Source organism: Anguilla rostrata, chromosome 15 (assembly GCF_018555375.3).
Source record: "Anguilla rostrata isolate EN2019 chromosome 15, ASM1855537v3, whole genome shotgun sequence".
In the NCBI taxonomy this organism is placed as follows: Eukaryota; Metazoa; Chordata; class Actinopteri; order Anguilliformes; family Anguillidae; genus Anguilla; species Anguilla rostrata.
Window position 1 is genome coordinate 2,994,596 of NC_057947.1, and position 22,153 is coordinate 3,016,748.

Consider the following 22,153-nt stretch of genomic DNA (forward strand, 5'->3'; position numbering starts at 1 on the left):
GGGCAGTAGCAGTCCCTCGCTCTCGCTCGGAGAGCGCAGGCCGACTCACGAGGGGGGAAGCGCCGCCGGCCGCCATTCCCTCCCTCACGGTTCAGGATTAGGTTCGGACTGTAACAGGTGAACCCGAAGACCTTCTGCTGGACGGACAACAAAGGAGCCGCGCTCAAAAGCCGTCTCAGCATAAACACATTTTAAATCTCCGCTGGCACAGACTGCTTGTAATAGTAGCAGCCAAACCCCTCCGTAAAAAAAAATTCATAAATGGTAAGAAATTAGTCATTTGGGCTTTGGGGTCACTTTGTTATTTAATCGAGGAAGGCATCGCCCTGATTTCCATCAGAATTAAATATTTATTTATTTATTTATTTATTTATTTATTTATTTATTTACTTACTTAATGCTTACTGAACTCGGAAGACCCCATTGAGATGGAAATCTCTCTCCCAAGGGTTCCATGACATGAAACAGGACGGCACAAAGACAGACAGCGAACAATCAGAAGGACCATAATGCACCGGGACCAGACAGCTGTGTAAACAGGATTTAACACCGAGACTAAAAGCAGGAGCACACTTCAGTCACTGCATCATAAATTACAACCTGACGCCTCTCGTTGACCTTATAATCTAAATACAGATTTATAAAAAACCTACCCGGGTTTAAACCGCGTTAACGGATACATTTAATAGACCAATTAATCTACTGAATGCATATGTTATGAAATGAAATATCAAAGGTGTGAAATGCACAGAGAAACTGACCACTAACAGCTGTAGGAGGATATTTATTTATTTAAAATTGAAATAAAGTCATCTGACAAAGGCTGCATTTAATCAATGTACCACACAGTGACTATAACCTATATTTCAAGTACACCGTGCAAACTTGGTCTACAAGCGGTATTTATAAAACTGCAAGCCTGCTACCCTGCAGATTCTTTTTTTAAAATGACATATGAGGTTCTACATAAACACCCCAGTTTCATCTAGACTCTGGCTGAAACACATTTTTCAAAAGTCCCTTTTCATTTCAGATTCTCCAAGGTGAAACGGGCTGCCGACCAGAAACATATAAATGCCATAAAATCAGTATGCACCCACAAAACAAAATAATCCTCGTTTATATCTGCAAGTCAGCCACAAGAGGGTTAGGGTTCAGAGCGAGCAGCTATTTCTGTACCCTTAAATCAACAGCTATTAGTCACCGAGGCAACCGAGTGAGACGGCTGCACTGTACGGGTTAATGGGGGGCTGTGTGGAAGGCCAGCCTGACACCTCCAGCCTCGGCCACTCTAATCAATAGGCAACATACAGGGAGGTACCTGGTTTGGGAAAAGAGTACAGATTTAATTAAGTGTCAATGGAATGGTGAGTGGTTATATCTTAAACATTGCCCCCATAATATTCCCCCTCGCATACCGTATATTTCATTTTATTTCAGTTTTTGGTTGTTTGACATAAGAGTTTGAAAAAAAACAAAACATGCTGGCGGCACTCACAAAGCCAAAAAAAAGCAGGTAAACATATTTAACTAATATGAAACTAATAGTAGCCTAGGCTAATACTAAGGCTTTGCAATCATCATCATGCTTGTGTCCAATTCAGGCTTACGTTTAACATAAAGACACAAAATGAGTGCAGTTGTGTACTTTAAAAAATGTGGGACAGTAGGGGAAGCTAAAAACTATTCTTGGCAAGGTGTTCAATCTTCAACTACAGTGTAATCCCCCTTAGTCTACAGGTTTAGTTTACTTACCAATGCCTTATCATGGGCGCAATAACCAAAATCAAACTAACCTTATATGTAATAATTACATTACACATAAGATATTATTAGAGATTACATAATAACAACAACAATAATAATATCAGTAATAATAATAATAATTTAAAACGATTATTCATTTATTTATTTTGCAGGACGACAGATCTTTGAGCAAATGCACTTTATACGCCTTATCGCGTGATGTCAGTGAAACCGGACAGTTCATAGGACCCTGAAGACTTTGCTAGACTTCACCTGTTCGCATGCACAGTTCCACTTTTTCACCTGTAGTTGCTCTCCTCTGTCTGTGCCCATTAATTCTTTTGCTAGTGGGGAAAATGGTTTCGTACGTAGTCTGCAGCTTTCTCCTAGCATCCGTAGCGTTCCCGGGGACCTTCCTCGGAGAGGTGGTGTTTCGCTGCCCTAGCTGCAGCGCCGAGCGGCAGGCTGCATGCCCGAAGCTCACGGAAACTTGCGCTGAGATGGTAAGGGAGCCCGGCTGCGGCTGCTGTCCGGTTTGTGCTCGACAAGAAGGCGAATCTTGCGGCGTCTACACCCCGCGATGTTCCAGTGGGCTACGCTGCTATCCAAAGCCGGATTCCGAATTGCCTCTGGAGCAGCTCGTGCAAGGTCTCGGACGATGCGGACACAAAGTGGATGTAGAGCCCACGGGAAGCCAAGAACATCGGGAGGTTAGCGGTGAGTTAGCTAGTCTGCTTTTAGGCATTTTTTTTGCCACGGTAGAAGATTCAAGCGACCCTTGTACGGTTTTGTGTTTTCTGCCTCGTAATTAGTGTGCTGTATCGATCGTACCTTTACACAATAGGCGTACATTAATAACCTACGATGCCAGGGAAGATGCTGTTTTGACACGTACTTTGATCATGCTTGATTAGTATCCAGAGCATGAAAATATTTATTTTATGAAAGTATTGTTTTTGCAAATTACACGTTTTGACGAACAAAAAGATTCCATGCATGACCTAAGACAGCAATAGCTAACCTAGCAAATATAATGTTCTCACAGTCTTGCAACGCATTGTATTGACATTTTACTATTGTTAAAATATCTCAGCAGCGCTCAGAGTGGGCTAGCCTGCAATATAGGCAGATAATGTACTGTTGGCTTTGGAAGTTGTTGGTCTCAAAGCTCACTACATGTTATGCCTATATCTGTTTTAGCTGCTCTGATAACCTCCTTTATGGCAATACAACTTGCTGTGTTTTTTTTTTCTTTTTTTTTCTTCTTCTCCATGCATCCATGGATCCGTAAATTTAACAGAAGTAATGGCACTCGGTTGGAATTTAATGAGCTGTGAGGAGGCATAGTTACTGCTCTTTCTAAACCGTAATCAAATATATTTTTCACTTGCATTCAGAAGTGTCACATCTGAAGATCTAATCTATTCTTAGCAAACTGGCTTTTGAATAGATTGCTGTGAAATGCATTGATGGCATAGTGGCCACTGGATGACTGACAGTATAGTGGCATTGTTTTGTGTTGTGGTCATTGATACCTCCAGCATTCTTCCTGTGGTAGCAACAGTGCTATTTAGATGATTCTCATGGAGAGACTGAACTTAACTGTGGATGCCATGGCTTTCCTGGAAAGAGGAGGTAAACAGAATCTAGCAATGATTAGCACTGTGGACTTTGAGTTTTGGCCCATCTTTGTTTGGAAGTTGCCAGGCCATGTAGCATATGCTCTGTGGCACATTGTATGGATGTATGCACACAAACATTTAAAACTATCGCAAACACAGACAGGTCCATTGCACTGCACAGGTGTATGCACACAAACATTTAAAACCATCGCAAACACTGACAGGTCCATTGCACTGCACAGGTGTATGCACCCAAATATCTAAAACCATCTCAAACACAGACAGGCCCATTGCATTGTATAGATGTATCTACACAAACATTTAAAACCATCTCAAACACAGACAGGTCCATTGCATTGTATCGGTGTATGCACGCAAACACCTAAAACCATCTCAAACACAGACAGGCCCATTGCATTGTATAGGTGTGTACACACAAACATCCAAAACCTTCTCAAGCACTGACAGGTCCATTGCATTGCACGAGTGTATGCACACAAACATTTAAAACCATCTCAAACACAGACAGGTCCATTGCATTGTATCGGTGTGTGCACACAAACATCTATGACCACCTCAAACACAGACAGGCTTGTTGCATTGTATAGATGCACACAAACATCTAAGACCACCTCAAACACAGACAGGCTCGTTGTATTGTATAGATGTATGAGCACAAACTTCTAAAATCATCTCGCAAAGAGTGTCTGAACTAAAATGAAAGGGAAGGATATTTGCACATTTTTTTCTCTGAATGGAAATATCTGGCCTGGTTTGCTGTTCGCCAAAGAGTTCTGTGTAACCAAGGTGATGCACTGGCCAGAGTTGGCTTTGAGTGTTAGAACTTGGAGTGAAGTCAGGGAGGAGTAACCTGGCATGTTCAAGGATGAAACAGTTGGGTGACATCCTCACTGAAAGGTTATTTCTCTCTGCCTGGGAGGAAAGGAAGGTGACCCAAAACCAAGGCTTCCAAAATGTCCTCCAGATGCCCAGTTTTGAAATACCTTGGCTGGGGGTGGACGGCTTATAGGCGAGCCTGCCGTGCTGCCTGCTCGGCTGAGAGAGATGGCCCTAATCCCGCTCGCCCACAGGCAGGCCGCAGCCAGTGCCCCTCAGGCCTTCCCCTGAAAGTCGGACACGAGAGAGGCACAGTGTGTTCCAGAGCGCGGTCTCAGCGGAACTCTGCGCTCGCGTAAACAATGTCAAAATATTATTGAGTTACACAATGTTTTTCCAGCAAAAGGACGGTGGTGCTTGGACCGGGCGGTGTTATGTTGCTGCCAAGCCGTTGCGATTGTGCTAGCGGAACGCCAGCGAGCCCGAGGTGCAGGGACAGCGTAGCGGTCAGGAAGGCGATGCGCTGGCATAGAGGCTAGCGGCGCTGGCTTAGAGGCTAGCGGCGCTGGTGTAGAGGCTAGCGGCGCTGGAGTAGAGGCTAGCGGTGCTGGACTAGAGGCTAGCGGCACTGGTGTAGAGGCGCTGGAGTAGAGGCTGGCGGCGCTGGTGTAGAGGCTAGCGGCGCTGGAGTAGAGGCTAGCGGCGCTGGAGTAGAGGCTAGCGGCGCTGGAGTAGAGGCTAGCGGCGCTGGAGTAGAGGCTAGCGGCGCTGGAGTAGAGGCTAGCGGCGCTGGAGTAGAGGCTAACGGCGCTGGTGTAGAGGCTAGCGGCGCTGGAGTAGAGGCTAGCGGCGCTGGTGTAGAGGCTAGCGGCGCTGGCGTAGAGGCTAGCGGCGCTGGTATAGAGGCTAGCAGCGCTGGTGTAGAGGCTAGCGGCGCTGGAGTAGAGGCTAGCAGCACTGGTGTAGAGCCTAGCGGCGCTGGAGTAGAGGCTAGCGGCGCTGGTGTAGAGGCTAGCGGCGCTGGAGTAGAGGCTAGCGGCGCTGGAGTAGAGGCTAGCGGCGCTGGTGTAGAGGCTAGCGGCGCTGGAGTAGAGGCTAGCGGCCTGTCCTGTAATCAGGGTTCAGCCCTTAAAGACACTCTTTGTTGCCGTTTCCCCTGGTGATGACCGGTTCTTCTGTCTGGGTGGCATGTCCCCTTAAGTCTTTCTTCATGTCTGGAACAGAGGCGTATTTATCGTCTCCGAACTTGTGAAGAACGCTTGTGGGCTGTGGTACAGCTGAACACTGTGAGAAACGGGGGCCTGTGGTGCAGCTGAACACTGAGAAACTGGGGCCTGTGGTGCGGCTGAACACTGAGAAACTGGGGCCTGTGGTACAACTGAACACTGAGAAACTGGGGCCTGTGGTACAACTGAACACTGAGAAACTGGAGCCTGTGGTACAGCTGAACACTGAGAAACTGGGGCCTGTGGTACAGCTGAACACTGAGAAACTGGGGCCTGTGGTATGGCTGAACACTGAGAAACTGAGGCCTGTGGTATGGCTGAACACTGAGAAACTGGGGCCTGTGGTACAGCTGAACACTGAGAAACTGGGGCCTGTGGTACAGCTGAACACTGAGAAACTGGGGCCTGTGGTACGGCTGAACACTGAGAAACTGGGGCCTGTGGTACGGCTGAACACTGAGAAACTGGGGCCTGTGGTACGGCTGAACACTGAGAAACTGGGGCCTGTGGTACGGCTGAACACTGAGAAACTGGGGCCTGTGGTACAGCTGAACACTGAGAAACTGGGGCCTGTGGTACATCTGAACACGGTGGCATCTTCTACAGCTCCAGAGCGTTGATTGAGGTATCTCGCTCCACCATTAATGGTCATTTAGGTGATATCTGTTCCATTAACTGAAGGCCCAGCCACGTTTAGCCCAGTCGCGCATCTCTGATTGGCTGGGAGTATGTGAGGTATTTCCTGGGGAGCCCTTTGCATTTCCTCCCCATGCCTGTTTTTGCCTTGTCCCGTCCTTTGTGTTTGGACTCAGTTTACCGTGCAGACCCGACCTTTGAGCTTTGAGCTGCTGTGCCATTTGTTTTGAAGCGTGAGGCAGTGTGCCCTTCTTTCGTGCTGCTGTACTGGATGGATAACAGGGCCTGGCTGAGAGAGTGCCACGGCAGGATTAAAACCCACATCCGCGCGGTGGGAGTCGCATATGCCCGAGAGCTGGCCGGCCTACTAACTGCCACACGGCTTGCCAAGTCGCTGTGACTTGGACTGTGAAGCGCACGTTCTTCCTGTGAAGTACGTTTGCGTGGGTGGGTTGGGGGGGGGGGGTGAGCTTCTCGCGCTGTTCTATGTAGTTTAATGTTTCTTTGTATCTCATAGAAAACATGTTCTTATGTTCTGGCCATGCTGCCTTGTCTCTGTCACCCCCATTTCGTAAGTAAGCAGGGAACCTTCTTAAAAATAAAGCAATTGCGACAGGTGCATTGGTGCAAAAAAATTACTGCGGAGAAGAAAAATGACAGCTGACTCGTCACCCTGAGAAACCCCTGCACACAGGCCATGGTTTGGTTGTGATTAGAATGTTTATCATGCATTTTATTGTGCCATTCGGTGTTCCAGCTTCATAATAGCGGAAACCGTACTGTACAGCGCATTGAATCTAGCCTTGCCAGACTCTTAGTTTGAAACGGCGGTGTGAGAGCCAGTTTTATTGAGCTTCTGCATGATGGCGTGGGGTTTGCGAGCGTGGCCCTTTCAGGTCAATGCTAGCAGCGCGCAATATGGAGAGTTATATAGGTTATAAACTGTACTGAGCATCTGTTTTCACTGTAGCTTTCCTAGTGACTCAAATGTAGTGTCTTCATGGCTTGGGGCATGGTTTAGCTTTGACTTGAATGGTAGTAATTCAATTGTCACTTTTTACGTAGCGTGATGGATCAAAGTGCGTGGATTTGAATCAGTTGAGGAGAAGTTGAGATCAGTTGAACGGACCTAGATTAAATGAGTTCAAATAGCTCCGTGCTGTATAATTATTTAACTATTTCTGTGGAATAGAAATGTACTTCTGTGAGCTTTTGTCTGCATACGGTAGCCTAAATATTTGTTCATTTTCAGGTTGAATATAGTCTGAACTGGCTGTGCGTGCTTGCTGCCCTGTTTCAGAAGGCACACGTGTTTACACCGCGTAGCGTACACTTACTCCTGTAATATTCACCTGAAGAAGTGGCGATTATGAAACCTGTGTAAACACAAGAATCACAGAAACTGATTGTGCCCTTCAGACCTTCAGAGGGGGAAAAAAAGCGGCTTTGCTTTTTTTCCTTGAGAAGCCACCACTGCGTGTTGAGAGGCTAAGGAAGAACTCTGAATGGACGCCATTTTCGTTTTGGCTCCTCAGGTTCAGTGATGATTAAAATGAAACCTGAATGTTTTTGATAGGGAAGGTTGAATTACTGCATTACCTCACGCGGCTCTGGTTCTGTTTCCTTTTTAAAGGCGCGTGCTTTTAAATCCTTACGCTTCAGCACACATCAAACAGCTTTCCATACACTTGTGAATATGGACACGGCTCGTGAACTCCTATTGCCTTTGTGTAACTTCCCTCTCTCTCTCTCTCTCTTTCCCCTTCTCTCTCTCTCTCTCTCTCTCTCTTTCCCCTTCTCTCTCTCTCTCTCTCTCTCCCTCTCTCTCCCTCTCTCTCTCTCTCCCCTTCTCTCCCTCTCTCTCCCTTCTCTCTCTCTCTCTCTCTCTTTCTCCATCTCTCCATCCCTCTCTCGTGCTCTCTCTCTTTCTCCATCCCTCTCTCTCTCTCTCTCTCTCTCCCTCTCCCTCTTTCTCTCACTCTCCCTCCCTCTCTCTCTCTGGTCTAATGTGCCCTGGCTTGTCCTCGGCTCCCTCCCTTCGATAGGCCTACAGGGGGCTAATTAGTATCGCTGGGGTGGCTGGGGCTGTGAGGTTAGCCTCCTGTGGCATCTGCGTGTCAGGACCTGCACCTGGAGGAGCTCTTTAATGGCTGGGGGTGCAGCCAGCATTGCACAGCAGAGAACCAGCCAGGAATTCCAGCCCTCTTTCTGGGTCCTCTCACTCCCTGCGCCCCGCCCCCTCACCCTCCCCCCCCCCTCCCACACACACAGCTCCCTCACCTCAGAAACACAGAAAACTCAAACGAGAGACAGAGAAAAGTTGGTCTCCCACCCCAGAATGCGCTGAGAATCTCTCGGGATAGAAGGTCGATGCAGTAAGAATCTCTGTAGGCCAGTGTGCAAATGGTTAATTATTTAACAAGACCAGGTCAAAACCTAGTATATGGCTGGACCTCTCCGGCCAACCGATGGTGTAACTTCATAACTCGGCCGACCAATGGCGTAACTTCATCACTCAGTCACTCAGTCACAGACATTTGAGTTTGTAGGGCTGGCCCCGCTGTTGCGGTCCAGCAAAAAATGCATTATTAAAAATAAATAGTTGTGTGACATATCATTAGTAATTGTGTCCATGGAAGAGCGTGCAGTAAGCCTCGACACCTCTGGCCTCTGTAGGGTGATTCTGTACTGCCGAAACTCCCGTACCTTCCGAGCAAGCTCTCCTCTCAAACCGCACGAATACCAGTGAGGCTCGCACACGCACCAGAGGTCCCGTCCTTCTCTGCCCGGGAGGTGCCAGGTTCGGGTTCAACGCCGGATTCCCGAGCCCATCGACACGCACGCACGGGGCCTTAACGGGATGAGCCGCCAGGCGGCCCCGCGCGTCGCGCCCGGCGTAGCGCCGGAGACGGAGCGCTGTTTATCTCTCCACTGCTGTGTTTGGAGAGATCGTGTTTTACTTCCCTGCAGAAGGCTTAGCAAGAACTGCAGTTGTTTTCCTTTATTTTTTTTTTTGGTTCTCTGAAAGTAGGCCAATGGAATCTGCTGTATCATTAAGGAACTGTAGTACGCTGTTTTTTATCAGGCTAGATGGCAGTTTATGCTCAAAGACACTTTGTTTACTTTGCTTTAAACATACAATACTGACAAATTTAAACATTAATTTTATGATTCTTGTTTTATTATAATCAAGTAATGGCAATTATTGGTACTTAAAGCCACAGTTAGCATTTTTAATAACCCAGCATTCCGAAATATAAATGATTAAGGGGCTCTTTGCTAATGCCTCTAATACCATCCTTAATATGGTCATATAGTGCACATGCATGGCAGTATTATGGGGCACCAAAGGAATCTGACATTTCATCGTGCCATTATAATATAAATCCTCTGTGTGAGTGTGTGTGTGTGTGTGAGTGCGAGTGTGTGTGTGTGAGTGCGTGTGTGTGTTTCATACGTTTCATGGTAGCGTGGTTGTGAGATGGCTGAACTGCCTGCTGGTGCTCAGTGACGGTGTGACGGTGTGACTGGTCGGGGTGTGTTAAGGTGGCAGTCAGGGGTGGCTGAACACTGTTGCAGGCTCGGCGTGTGATCAGTTCCAGGCCTGACTCGCAAAGCTCAGAGCTCTTGGCTCAAGTCCCACCGATGTTGTTCTTCATACTCCAGCGGCCATTCCTTAACACCGAAAGTAGGTCAGCATTATTTACACAATCATTACATACCATGTTTCCTTCGCAGCTATAGAGGGAACGAAAAAAAACCTTCCTTTTTATTTTAACCTTGGACATTTAACCGGGCCGTTCAATAATGCTGATAATTTATCAAACATTGACAGAGGTTGAGCCGTTTTTGCAGGGATTTAACAGAAAAGCTGTATGGTTCCGATGTTTTTGCTCCGTATGTTTTGTGACTCTGTCTCAACGAGGACGGGTCACGATAAGGACGGATGAGCCTCGGGCCAAGCCCGCGAGCAGATTTTTCCTGCCGCCCTCGGACCGCTGAGTCATCACCTGCCGCTTGGCCCGCGGCGAGATTAACAGTTTCACACCCTCAGCGGTGGCGTTTTTAAATTACGGATTAGCAAAAAAAAAGCTCGGCCAAATTCGCCGCGCTTCTGCCTGATATTTTACCGCCGGTCACACCGCGGTTCAAAGCAGCCAGGAACAGGGAATTTGGCTTGGCTGGCTTTTACTGCGATCAGTGGACATGATATAGCCCTGTTAGGCCGCTCGGAATTTTTAAAGGAGGCAGTTATTTAAAAAAAACAGGAGGGTGTTAGGAAGAGTGTGGAAGGCACGGGTGGACCGTGTGAGGGACACGCGAGGAGCACGGAAGACGGTGAAGTAGCAGCGCCGGTGGTGTGTGGAGTTCTCCTGGCCCTGGTGCGTGTAGGACAGGGCGTACTGCAAGCACACGCCTCCACACACTTTGTGTGTAAAATGCAGATATTCCCGGGTTGCTCCAGTGAAGCAAATATACATTACAGTTGGACAAGGAAAGATATTATAATAGATCAATGCAATAGATCTGGCTCCGTGGCAGTTTTGGACATTTGGTTCTCGGGAGCTTCTTTCCAAGAAAGGTGGCGGTGAGGAACGTGGTGAGGCTTCACCGAAGGCCTTGTGGAGAGCTTCCTGTGGAGAGCATCCTGTGGATTTCCACTGCGTCAGAATCATGACCGTTTGATTAAAAAAAAAAAAACTCTATGAGAAAACTCAGATGCAAGCGAATGAGTCTTGCCTGTGTGGCCGATTATAAAGAAAGGAAAAGTGCCAATTATGCTACCATTGGCTAAAGTTTGTGTACCATGATGTAGCCGGGGAATCAGATCTCTGATGATGAGATGTGTGTAGTAAGAACGATACGGAAATGGTAAGAGTAGCCTAGAAACGATGAAATAGAAATTGAAAAACAGTTGGCGGGTGCCAACTCTGTCAGTAAAGGCATTTTGCTTGAGCATACGGACAGGGCCCTGTACCCTCAACATTGCTGTACAGAATGTGACCTATGTGATTAGCAGACTTTTTGTTTGCTTTATGCCTCCAGGGGTTGGGTAGGTTCAAGTTGGCCGGTGTCCCTGGACTTGCACGCAAGCTCTCCCCTAGTTGTACGTCAGGCACCCACAGGTGACATCAGGCCCACCCAACCCTGCTCCTTTTGGACGTCTCCTGTCCTGTAGGCTTTCACTCCAACCCTAACCGAACACACCTCATTCAACAGCTAGAGATCTCGTTGAGCTGTTAATTAGTAGCTGGAATGAAATTAAAGTTGAAATGAGAACCTACCCGACACTAGACCTCCCAGAACAAGGTTGGACAGCCCTGGGTTTGATGGATTTCTCTCAGTCCTCTAATCAATTCTGCCTCTCCTACGATAAGCTGTGTTGTGTGTAGTGTGGAGAACAGTCACTGGCTCACTGGCAGGTGTGTATGCGTTCTGTTGCAGCGCCCCCTGTCAAGGTGCAGTTGGCATTGCAGTCAAACAAGGGCACGGTAGAATTTTTGATTATAAAATCTGGAGAAAAATGGGGGAAATGCCCTGCGGAATAGGGCTGAAAGAACAGAGCTGGACTACAGCAGTGCTTCTCCACTGCAGTCCTCACAGACACCCAAATTTTAACAAACCTGATTCAACTTCTACAATGTTCAGTGGGCTGTGGAGTAGAGGAATCGTTAATACGGCAGTTGAATCAGGTGTATGAATTTTGAGCTGGAATGGAAACATTCTGTGAGAGGATCATTGAAGGCTGGAGTTGAGAGCCACTGCCCTAGAAGGCACTAGTCTATGATTCTCTCCTGGTTTCCCCGCACAGACTGGAAATGTGCATTTAATCCCAGATCCTTGTTTTTTTTTTTTTGCTTTGCTTTAGCCTTGCCACAGCGTGCTTTAGCACCTTGTCTTTCTCCCCACCCTCGACTGTCTGTTCCAGCAAACAGAGATGGAGCGCTGTCAGCGTCCAGGCTTTGATCCAGGACAGCAGAACAAACAGTGGAAACGGGGAATTCTTTAGAAAGAAAGAAAGAAAGAGAGAAAGAGAGAAAGAAAGAAAGAGAGAGAGCGCACTAGCCTCTCCTCCCGTGAGCTCGCGTGGATAGGGGCCCTTCTCAAACTGCTGTTTTGAAACTTTGTTCGCTGCACTTCAAAGAGACGCTTTCCTTTTATGTCCTCGTTCGTACTCCCACCCGCAAACTTTCCGATAAAGAAAGCTCTTCACCGCCACACTTGAGCCTGTCTGTCAACATTCAGCGGGGATACGGTCAGGCCTCCGCCGTTTTCCAGCGCTATCTGGCGCGCGTTCCCTTCGGACAGATTTACTCTGCCCCTGCAAGGAAATGAAACGAAATGAAATCTGAAATGTTTTTTTTTTTTTTGGCTCTGTTGTACCAGGGTCCCTTGATGCAAAGTTCATCCCCCACAAAACCCCGCCGTTATGTAAGGGAGAAGTGAGCCAGGCCTCGGCCAAGTGCCCCGCCTCCTCCGGGGCCGAGGCGTTTCTCTGGCTCTGCGTTTTCCGCGCAGCGAGCTCGCCGCGGAGGTGAAGGACCTCGGCTTTGGCTCCGGCGAAAGACAGCGTGTCCAGTCAGCGCGCGGTGTCGGTTGTTATTCTTTGGCTTGGGGGTTCAGAGGGAACGCAAATGGTTGTTTTTCCATCAATGGTTAACCACCGGGGTAAACTGTGCGGGCGTTTCGATCGATGTCAATGTCGTCCTGTTGATTTTCCGTCCCGGCGCGATGCGGGACCGGCGGGGGGTCATGTCAGCCCTCGGGGGGCCTTTGCGAATCAACTGCTCTTTCACCTCCTCACATTAATACAGTATCCATACGTCCACCCTCTGTGGCTGAGTATGTGTGTCCATGCCAGTAACCGATGGGTCCGTCGGGCAAAAATTATGGATCGACTTTTGTTGGCGTGTACTTCAGTGTTCCTTACTCAATCAAATCTTTGTTAGGGTTGGTTGTACCTTAGCCATTTCTCCTCTTAAACTTGGTTTCGTTTCATGGAGACAGGTTCCTGTCCAGCCTACTGAATACAAGCTCACTTGCTGGACCAGAGTGCCTGTTGAAAAGGACTCGGTTTAGCTTTAAAGGCAAGCCTACGAGAAGGGCAGTGAAAGCTAAAAACGAGTCCACAAAGGCCTCAGAGTCTCTAGAAGCTGCTTTACCATAGCCTCTGAGTCTCTAGCAGCTGTCTTTACCATAGCCTCTGAGTCTCTAGCAGCTGCTTTACCATAGCCTCTGAGTCTCAAACAGCTGTCTTTACCATAGCCTCTGAGTCTCTAGCAGCTGCTTTACCATAGCCTCTGAGTCTCTAGCTGCTGTCTTTACCATAGCCTCTGAGTCTCAAACAGCTGTCTTTACCATTGCCTCTGAGTCTCTACCAGCTGTCTTTACCATAGCCTCTGAGTCTCTACCAGCTGTCTTTACCATAGCCTCTGAGTCTCTACCAGCTGTCTTTACCATAGCCTCTGCGTCTCTACCAGCTGTCTTTACCATAGCCTCTGAGTCTCTACCAGCTGTCTTTACCATAGCCTATGAGTCTCTACCAGCTGTCTTTACCATAGCCTCTGAGTCTCTAACAGCTGTCTTTACCATAGCCTCTGAGTCTCTACCAGCTGTCTTTACCATAGCCTCTGAGTCTCTACCAGCTGTCTTTACCATAGCCTCTGAGTCTTTAGCTGCTGTCTTTACCATAGCCTCTGAGTCTCTACCAGCTGTCTTTACCATAGCCTCTGAGTCTTTAGCTGCTGTCTTTACCATAGCCTCTGAGTCTCTACCAGCTGTCTTTACCATAGCCTCTGAGTCTCTACCAGCTGTCTTTACCATAGCCTCTGAGTCTCTAGCAGCTGTCTTTACCATAGCCTCTGAGCCTCTAGCTGCTGTCTTTACCATAGCCTCTTTACCATAGCCTCTGAGTCTCTAGCAGCTGCTTTACCATAGCCTCTGAGTCTCTAGCTGCTGTCTTTACCATAGCCTCTGAGTCTCTAACAGCTGTCTTTACCATAGCCTCTGAGTCTCTAAGAGCTGTCTTTACCATAGCCTCTGAGTCTCTACCAGCTGTCTTTACCATAGCCTCCAAGTCTCTAACAGCTGTCTTTACCATAGCCTCTGAGTCTCTACCAGCTGTCTTTACCATAGCCTCTGAGTCTCTACCAGCTGTCTTTACCATAGCCTATGAGTCTCTACCAGCTGTCTTTACCATAGCCTCTGAGTCTCAAACAGCTGTCTTTACCATAGCCTCTGAGTCTCTACCAGCTGTCTTTACCATAGCCTCTGAGTCTCTACCAGCTGTCTTTACCATAGCCTCTGAGTCTTTAGCTGCTGTCTTTACCATAGCCTCTGAGTCTCTACCAGCTGTCTTTACCATAGCCTCTGAGTCTTTAGCTGCTGTCTTTACCATAGCCTCTGAGTCTCTACCAGCTGTCTTTACCATAGCCTCTGAGTCTCTACCAGCTGCTTTACCATAGCCTCTGAGTCTCTAGCAGCTGTCTTTACCATAGCCTCTGAGTCTCTAGCAGCTGCTTTACCATAGCCTCTGAGTCTTTAGCTGCTGTCTTTACCATAGCCTCTGAGCCTCTAGCAGCTGCTTTACCATAGCCTCTGAGTCTCTAGCAGCTGTCTTTACCATAGCCTCTGAGTCTCTAGCAGCTGCTTTACCATAGTCTCTGAGTCTCTAGCAGTCTTTACCCTGGCTGGTACTGATAGTGCTGCTTTTTACAGACTTACTTATGCAATAATGCAGGAGAGGCTGTGTTAGGCCTTCGGTATAGTCATGGCTAAGCCGTGTGCTTAGGCACTTGGACTATATTCAGGATACAGTGCGGCCCCAAGTCTTTATTATTTTTGTAAAATTGATCTGCAGAGTTCGGAATTCAGAATAATAATAATAGCTTTTAAAAATGTAAAAAAAAAAATAAGGCAAGACCAATCAAAATAGCATTTTTATCGCTGGAAATATCACTATGCCACAGTATATTGTTCCTGTGTCTGGCAGTAGGTAGTGTGGTTTGGTCACCTTGGCTGTGTAACTCTTTGCTGATTGCTGCCTGCTTATACTAGTTAGAGTATTCAATAGATCATAATTTGACTAAATAAATAAAAAGCATATTCTAAGCCTTATCATTTAGCATTATTGTGAACGTGTTATAAGACTAAGAAGGAAGAAATGTCCCAATATTTGCTGTGGAAGCATCATTTTCAAAATCCTTCATGTGAGGATCGATTACATACTGGCTTCTCAAAATATTTCAGGAAATGCTTCTGAACTGAGCCTAAAGGAGGGGGCAGCCCTGTGTGATTAAGCTGTTATTATCTGCTCAAACTGTCCGTTTGCTGCTCGCAAACAGCTGCTGCACACATCTGCTGACAATAAGTGTAATTATCAACATTAACTTTTACCTTCATATGCATAGTTTAAAATAGACTGCTGCCGCCACTCATAACCTCAGCCAGTATACTGTGGTGGTGGTCATGGATAAAGATCGTATGACATTTTTGGGGTGTGATGCTTCGACAAAGACACTACATTAAGATTTGGTCTGTGCAATGATAAGAATTGAAATCATACAAAGAGTAGGTCCTTTTTTGGGGGGGGAAAACCCCACCCCATGCCTTTCATTAACCTGTGTGTGAATTTAGCAGAATCTGCAGTATGTGGGATTGTCGGTTGAAACACAGCGATTGGGGGATTCTCTGGGCGTGGGTCACTTTGCGCTGATGCTGGTTCGGGACAGCGTGGCGCTTTGGGCCTGAACATTGTGCCTTAATGGGCCCTGGAAGCACAACAAGCCCTGAATCTTGTGTGCTGATTGGAGGCCTGGCAAGAAGGAGGAGTGGCCTGGCAGGATGGAGGAGGGGTCTGGCGGGATTGAGGAGGGGCCTGGCGGGATTGAGGAGGAGCCTGGCGGGAAGGAGGAGGGGCCTGGCAGACAGGAGGAGGGGCCTGGGAGGATGGAGGAGGGGCCTGGCAGGAAGGAGGAGGGGCCTGAGAGGATGGAGGAGGGGCCTGGCAGGATGGAGGAGGGGCCTGAAGATGTAGATACGGGTGCACGCTATTCTATGTTAATTTATGCTATATTGGGAGTGAAATGGCAGTCTACAGGATCCATAGCTGGACCAGTCTCCCCCGGATGTTCCGTACAACAGCTGCACACTGCCGGGCAGCTTCGTCTCAGGCACTGCAATCACCATTTATGGCGTGTGGCTGGAGATGCCAACGAAACCGTCTCCTCTTCTTCCGCTTTTGTGGAGCCCATTACTGGAGACAGACTGCCAAAGACTGCCAAAGGCTGCCAGAATGTATGAGGTTAAGAGTTGGAGTACTGCGCAATAGACATGCACTTTTCAAACATTTACTTTGTTGTTCTCTATGCTTAATGGATTCGAGCAGTTGAATAGATGAAAAAAATAAAGATGTAAAATTTTGCTCCAAAACTATCACTTTATAATATTTATAAAGAAATATAGCATTTTTGGAGATACAAAGAGCCGTTTAAGCTGATTCAAAGCCTCGTTCATCAGGGTGGGAAAACATGGTAAAAACCGGTAAACTGGTAAACAGTGATAAAGGATGACTTCCTGCTATAAAAGGATAAAATGGTGAAGTCAAAGACAGTCACGTCAGGATAATTAATCTGAAATCAGTCTCTGGCAGAGAGACTCGTCACTTTTTTTGTAGAGAAACTTTGGAGTGTGCATTTAATTAAGACGATGTTCTGGACACTTACCTAGGAAACATCTGAGCCATTTGGACTTGGCAGAAGCAAATTGCGTGACTTTACTGAAAACCTTCGCCCTGAATGAAATCCAGTGGCAGCATATTCTGAGAAATCACTTTAACCAAAAGCTCAGTTGTTTTTTTTGTTTGTTTTTTTTTTGTCTGTTCTCTGTGGTAACCAAGGGGGGGGGGGGGTTAACCCAAACATACAAATGCACACAAAAGAGGATTAGAGGATTACCGGGAAACTGGCAGTGGCTATTTGTGATGGTTTGCCTTTATGGTTCAGTTGTGTGTAGCGGTGGTTTCATGGTATGCCAGATTTGAAGGCCGGTCTTATTGAGATGTCTAAGATACAGTGCTTCTTTTCAGGTAAGCTAAGACCCCTTTACACCTCGACCAGGGGGTTTTCAACCTTTTCTGATCCGGGTACCTCCACCCAGGTTGAAAGTGATCAAGTGTCTCCCCATCATTAGGTAAAAAGGGTTATTTAAAAAAAAAATTTAAAAAAAAGGTTTTATATGTTGAAATGTTTTCCAAAATCTAAAGTGCCGTGCATAATTTGGACAGTGATACAGTTTTGTTGTTTTGGATCTGTACTCTTGCATATTAGATTTGAAATAAAACAATGAATGTGAGGTTACGAGTGCAACCTGTCAGCTCTACTTTGAGGGTATTTACATATCTGGTGGCCCATGTAATAATCACAGCCCTTTGTGTACATAGTCTCCCCGTTTTTGATGAGCAAACATAATTGGGCAGTTGGGTGGTCAGCTGTTCCTTTGCCAGCTGTGTGTCTTTGCATCATTATTTCATGCACAAGAAAGCTAACCAAAGCTCTAGAGTAGATTCTAGGTGTGGAATCTGCATCTGGAGTCTGTTGATGTTGTCTCTCAACATGCAACGGCCAATGCCAGTTAAGCAGGCCATCATCATGAGGCTGAAAAATCTGAATAAATCAATCAGAATCATGGCTAAAACATTGGGTCAAAATCAACTGGTACGTTGTTAGGAAGCAAGAATGCACTGGTGAGCTCAGCAATGGCGAATTACCTGGTAAACCACAGAAGACCACTGTGTTGGGTGACCGAAGAATAACTGCAGTTGTGAAGAAAACCCCCTTTTCAAGTGTCAAACAGAGCGAGAACACTCTCCAGGAGGTAAGCATAGATGCATGAAAAAGTACCACAAAGAGAAGACTTCACCAGAAAAATCGCAAGATGCAATGGTAAGCCTCGGGAACAGAATACCCAGGTTAGAGTTTGCTGAAGAAGTACATAAAAAAAGAATAAAAAATAAAAAGTTCTGGAAGTCTTATGGAAAAATGAGATTAGTATTAACCTGTACCAAAGTGATGGAACAAGGAAAGATATGGATAAAGGAAAAGTAGGAAAGGAGAAATGCCCCAGAAACTAGCAGGAGCTGAAGGTGGCTATAGTGCAGGCCAGGCAGAGCATCACCAGGGAAGATACCCGGTGTCTGGTGATGTCTATGGGTCGCAGACTTCAGGCAGTAATCGAATGCAAAAGATTTGTGACCAAGTACTAAATATGATGACTTTGAGATTATACTCATTTGTCCAGTTACTTTTGGTCAATTAAAATAGGGGGGGGGGGGGGCTGTTTGTAAAAAGGACTGTAATTCCTACATGGATCTCTGGATATGGATGTAAATGCCCTCAAATTAAGGCTAAGTCTACGGTGTGCTGTAGTGTACAGAACCAGAACAACAAAAATTGTATCACTGTCCAAATATTTACACACTGCACTGAACATATAGTCACTGCACATCAACTCTGACCTTAACTCCCCTGCAGTATCTTCAAGGATCCCCAGTTGGTCAGTGGATCCCCTGTTGAAACCAAGCATTTTTAACTAGACAGGCTAGCACGCCTTCAGCTAACCTGAAGTCCCGGAAGTAAGCCAGTACTGCGCATGCCGAGGGCAAAACAGTAGAGTTCCCTTTAAAGTGAAAGGGGAATATCAGACTTTTGAAGGCAAAATGAAACGTCCCTGATGGTATTTTGATGCTCGATTAATGTTATGTTATGTTTCATGTTACAAAATATGCACTTTTTAATAAATATTTTTACCCAAGACTTCTGGACCAAAACAACCATTGTTTCAGAAACTGCTGCATAATGAAATGTATGAGACCCAGGCTTTAGGCCTTCATCAGACCAACCTACTTCGAATCACATTAGACAGGCTGTCAAAGAAATGATGGATTGGTTGTGGGTGACGTGAGTTCCCCCTCATCACTGTAAAGCACTTTGAGCGACTTCATAGCCAAATATAGCATATTCCTTTCCTCCAATTGCAACTCTCTTGACCGCAAAGCAACAATGATGACTATTCAATCTTATTTGTGTGGGGAAACAAAATCTGTTAAATTAAGCACTTAGTAGCTGTAGAAGAGTTATAAGAGCAGATTGATAAAAGGATCAAAGAACTAGGATACTCTTGGAAACCCAACCCTTTTTTATAGACTTGTTTCCCTTAACATCAGAAAATGTTACCAACATAAAACTACAGTCTAAATTACCTTAATAGAAAATGTTACCAACTTAAAACTACCATTGATGTTTCATAGCAAATATTGTTAATATAGTGACACATTGCCTCAAACACCGTGGGCAGCATATTTTGATGGCCTAATTTGCCCTATCAGAAAATCCTACCATTGGTCTTTTATAAGAAGGCCTTTTATACAAATTGCCCCCATAAAGTACATAAAAGCGCTAAAAACAGCAAGGTTATGCTGCCCTGTTGTTTGAAACAGGTCCGACATGTATAAAGCAATGTAGGTACTAGCAGGCTGTCTGCGGTATAAGGCTAAACCGTGAACTCTCTTTGTGCAACCTAAAACGCTGGGTTTATCCCAAAATGTTCTTTCATGTATGCCTGCTTCATACAAAGCTGTGATGTGATTGGACGCGCTATGAAAGGTCTACTTCAAACAAGGTCGAAGTTCAAACGATTTGAACTTTGAGGATCGCAGCTCTTTAATGATCTGACACCGCGTCAAGCGTTTTGATGCTTGTCGTGTGAAAGCAGCGTCACAAATCGTAGTTTACAGAAATGACATTCTGAATGTGAATCTGGCTGCTAACAGCAGGAGATGTGCATTTTAAAACCTGCATGGAAAAGTGCCACCAGAATCACCCGGTGATAAAACAGAGATAACAAGCACGAAACCGTCCAGACCCACGGTGCACCTCCTGCGCATGCGTCATACAAAGGTCTCGTGAGTGGCGGCAGTGAGCGGAGTGAGCGAGTGAGCTGAGTGATGCGAGTGACGAGTGCATGAGTGAGTGAGAGTGAGCTGAGCGAGTGAGTGAGTGAGCGAGTGAGCGAGTGAGCGAGTGAGTGAGTGAGTGAGTGAGTGAGTGAGTGAGTGAGTGAGTGAGTGAGTGAGTGAGCGAGCGACCACAATTTGTGGCGCATAGCCCATGGCGGTGTCCTGCGACGCGCTGTAGGAAAAGTTTAAATGTATATTTCCTTACGTCTCACATAGCTACAGAGCCTGGGGTCAAAGTGACCTCACACAACACCTTTGTATACAAAGTTGGGACAGGACATTTGAAAACTGCATTGCATTTAGTGCATGTTTTTAATTCCACCAAATTAGGAAAAGTCATATAAAATGGGGGGGAAAAATTTCTTAAACTGGTTTTTAAGAGACATCAAACACTGAATGTGGTCAAATTGACCCCAGTCTTAATAGTCGGGTTACAAATCTATTGAAGTATCTGAAAGTGGCAACTATTTCTGTTTTCTGCTCTTGATAATATACTTTATTGCAACATACTGTAGTATATTCCATTTTTGTAGGGGTATAAATTGGCGAAGGTTCACCGGGATCGTTTGTAAATAGAAGTGCCCTTTGACAGAAAGGAGGGTAAACAACCAAGGCCCCGTGAGGTTTCTTGGTTTCTTGGTCTGCAAACAACCCCCTGGCATAAAGTGCACTCCTCTCTGAAAGTCCGCTCACCAGGGTCCAGGCATTCCGGGGGGGGTGGGGGTGGGGTTGGGGGTGGGTCGCACTGTCCTCTGTGCTAAGTGGTGCTGTTGAATTGCGATTGTTTGACAAAGTTGGGACAAAGGTGAGAAAATGAAAAATTCTGGAAAGCTCTCTTGGGTAAGGAGCAAAGCTTTCGTAACTAGGATGGGAAGTAAGGACCTCAGGGTTTATGTTCTGCAATGTGGACAACTCCTGTCACAGACAAGCAAGGCATACATTTGCATCCTTCGGATCCTCAAACTATCCTGAAAGGTGCCTCAGCAATGCAATCTGTGTATAAGTCAGGGCACGTGCTGCATCTTATAGCATTATTATGCTATTCATTATTTGATGTTAGAGATGTTGGAGAGATGTTATCATAGCCCATGTTTGCAGTGGAAATATGTCCTAAAAATTATCTAAAGGGAACTATTTTAAAGCCATGTAATCAACGTTGACTGCCCGGGGTTAAATATATGTCATTTGACAGGAATGCAACCTCTGCTCAGAGGATTAATTTCATACAATGTGCCCCTGATGCCTAAACCAATGAACGAGACAGCCTGCTGAGGAAAGTAATTATTATTTTTTTTATATAATCAAGAATCTGTTCAGTTTCATTCACTAGTGTGTGCGTGTGTGTGTGTGTGTGTGTGTGTGTGTGTATGAGAGAGACAGACTTTGGTCAAATACAGATACTAATCAAATAATTTTCATTTAAAATATTTGTTTTGTGTATTTGTTATTTGCAAATAAACCAGGGAATGTCAGTTCTTTCAGGTATGTGTAAATAATTAATAAATGGAACAAATGATTGAATCAAATGCTATTTTAAAAATATTAATAGAAAATTATACAGAACAAAAATTTGTTCAAGTGCTTAAAAAACAGAAACTACTTAAAATACTTTGTAAATACTATTTTATGAAAGTTTGAGTGTCTCCAAACTAGCCATTAATTCCCCTTTCTTCTGTGCGCATTGATCACCTGACTCCATTCCCACTGAGAATCAGCAGCTTTGTGGGCTCCACCCTCTGTCAGTGGAGGGAATAGCATGTCTGGTAAACTGAGCGCTTGTGGCCGGGACACCAGTGTTCTCAGATTGCTCAACTCAGACATTCAGTGCTCCTGCAACCAAACTGTCAGTTGAAACAACAGACCACGTGTTCTAGCTGTATTAGTAGATGATTCACGAAAGCTGTGCCAAATATGGAGTTTCTAAGTGCCACCATTATCGCAGAGGTCATCCATTTAACGAGCACCCCCTCCCTGCTGTCTCTGCAACTACACCTCCCAAGCATTGACACGATAGACAATAGCATCTATCAATAGCATCTATCTGAGAGTTCATAAAAATATTCTTTCACCAC

General features: G+C 46.0%; 1 protein-coding gene across 2 annotated transcripts in view; it reads left to right on the forward strand.

Annotated features, from left to right (window-relative positions):
- Nucleotides 1–1,988: 1,988 nt before the first annotated feature.
- The window catches only part of LOC135240351 (insulin-like growth factor-binding protein 2-A), a 30,234-nt gene continuing 10,069 nt past the window's right edge, over nucleotides 1,989–22,153 (forward strand). For both annotated transcript variants that reach the window (XM_064309719.1, XM_064309720.1), the window contains exon 1: nucleotides 1,989–2,463. In XM_064309719.1, the coding sequence (XP_064165789.1) occupies nucleotides 2,028–2,463 (436 nt within the window). In that variant the 5' untranslated portion in view covers nucleotides 1,989–2,027. The remainder of the gene's footprint in view (nucleotides 2,464–22,153) is intronic.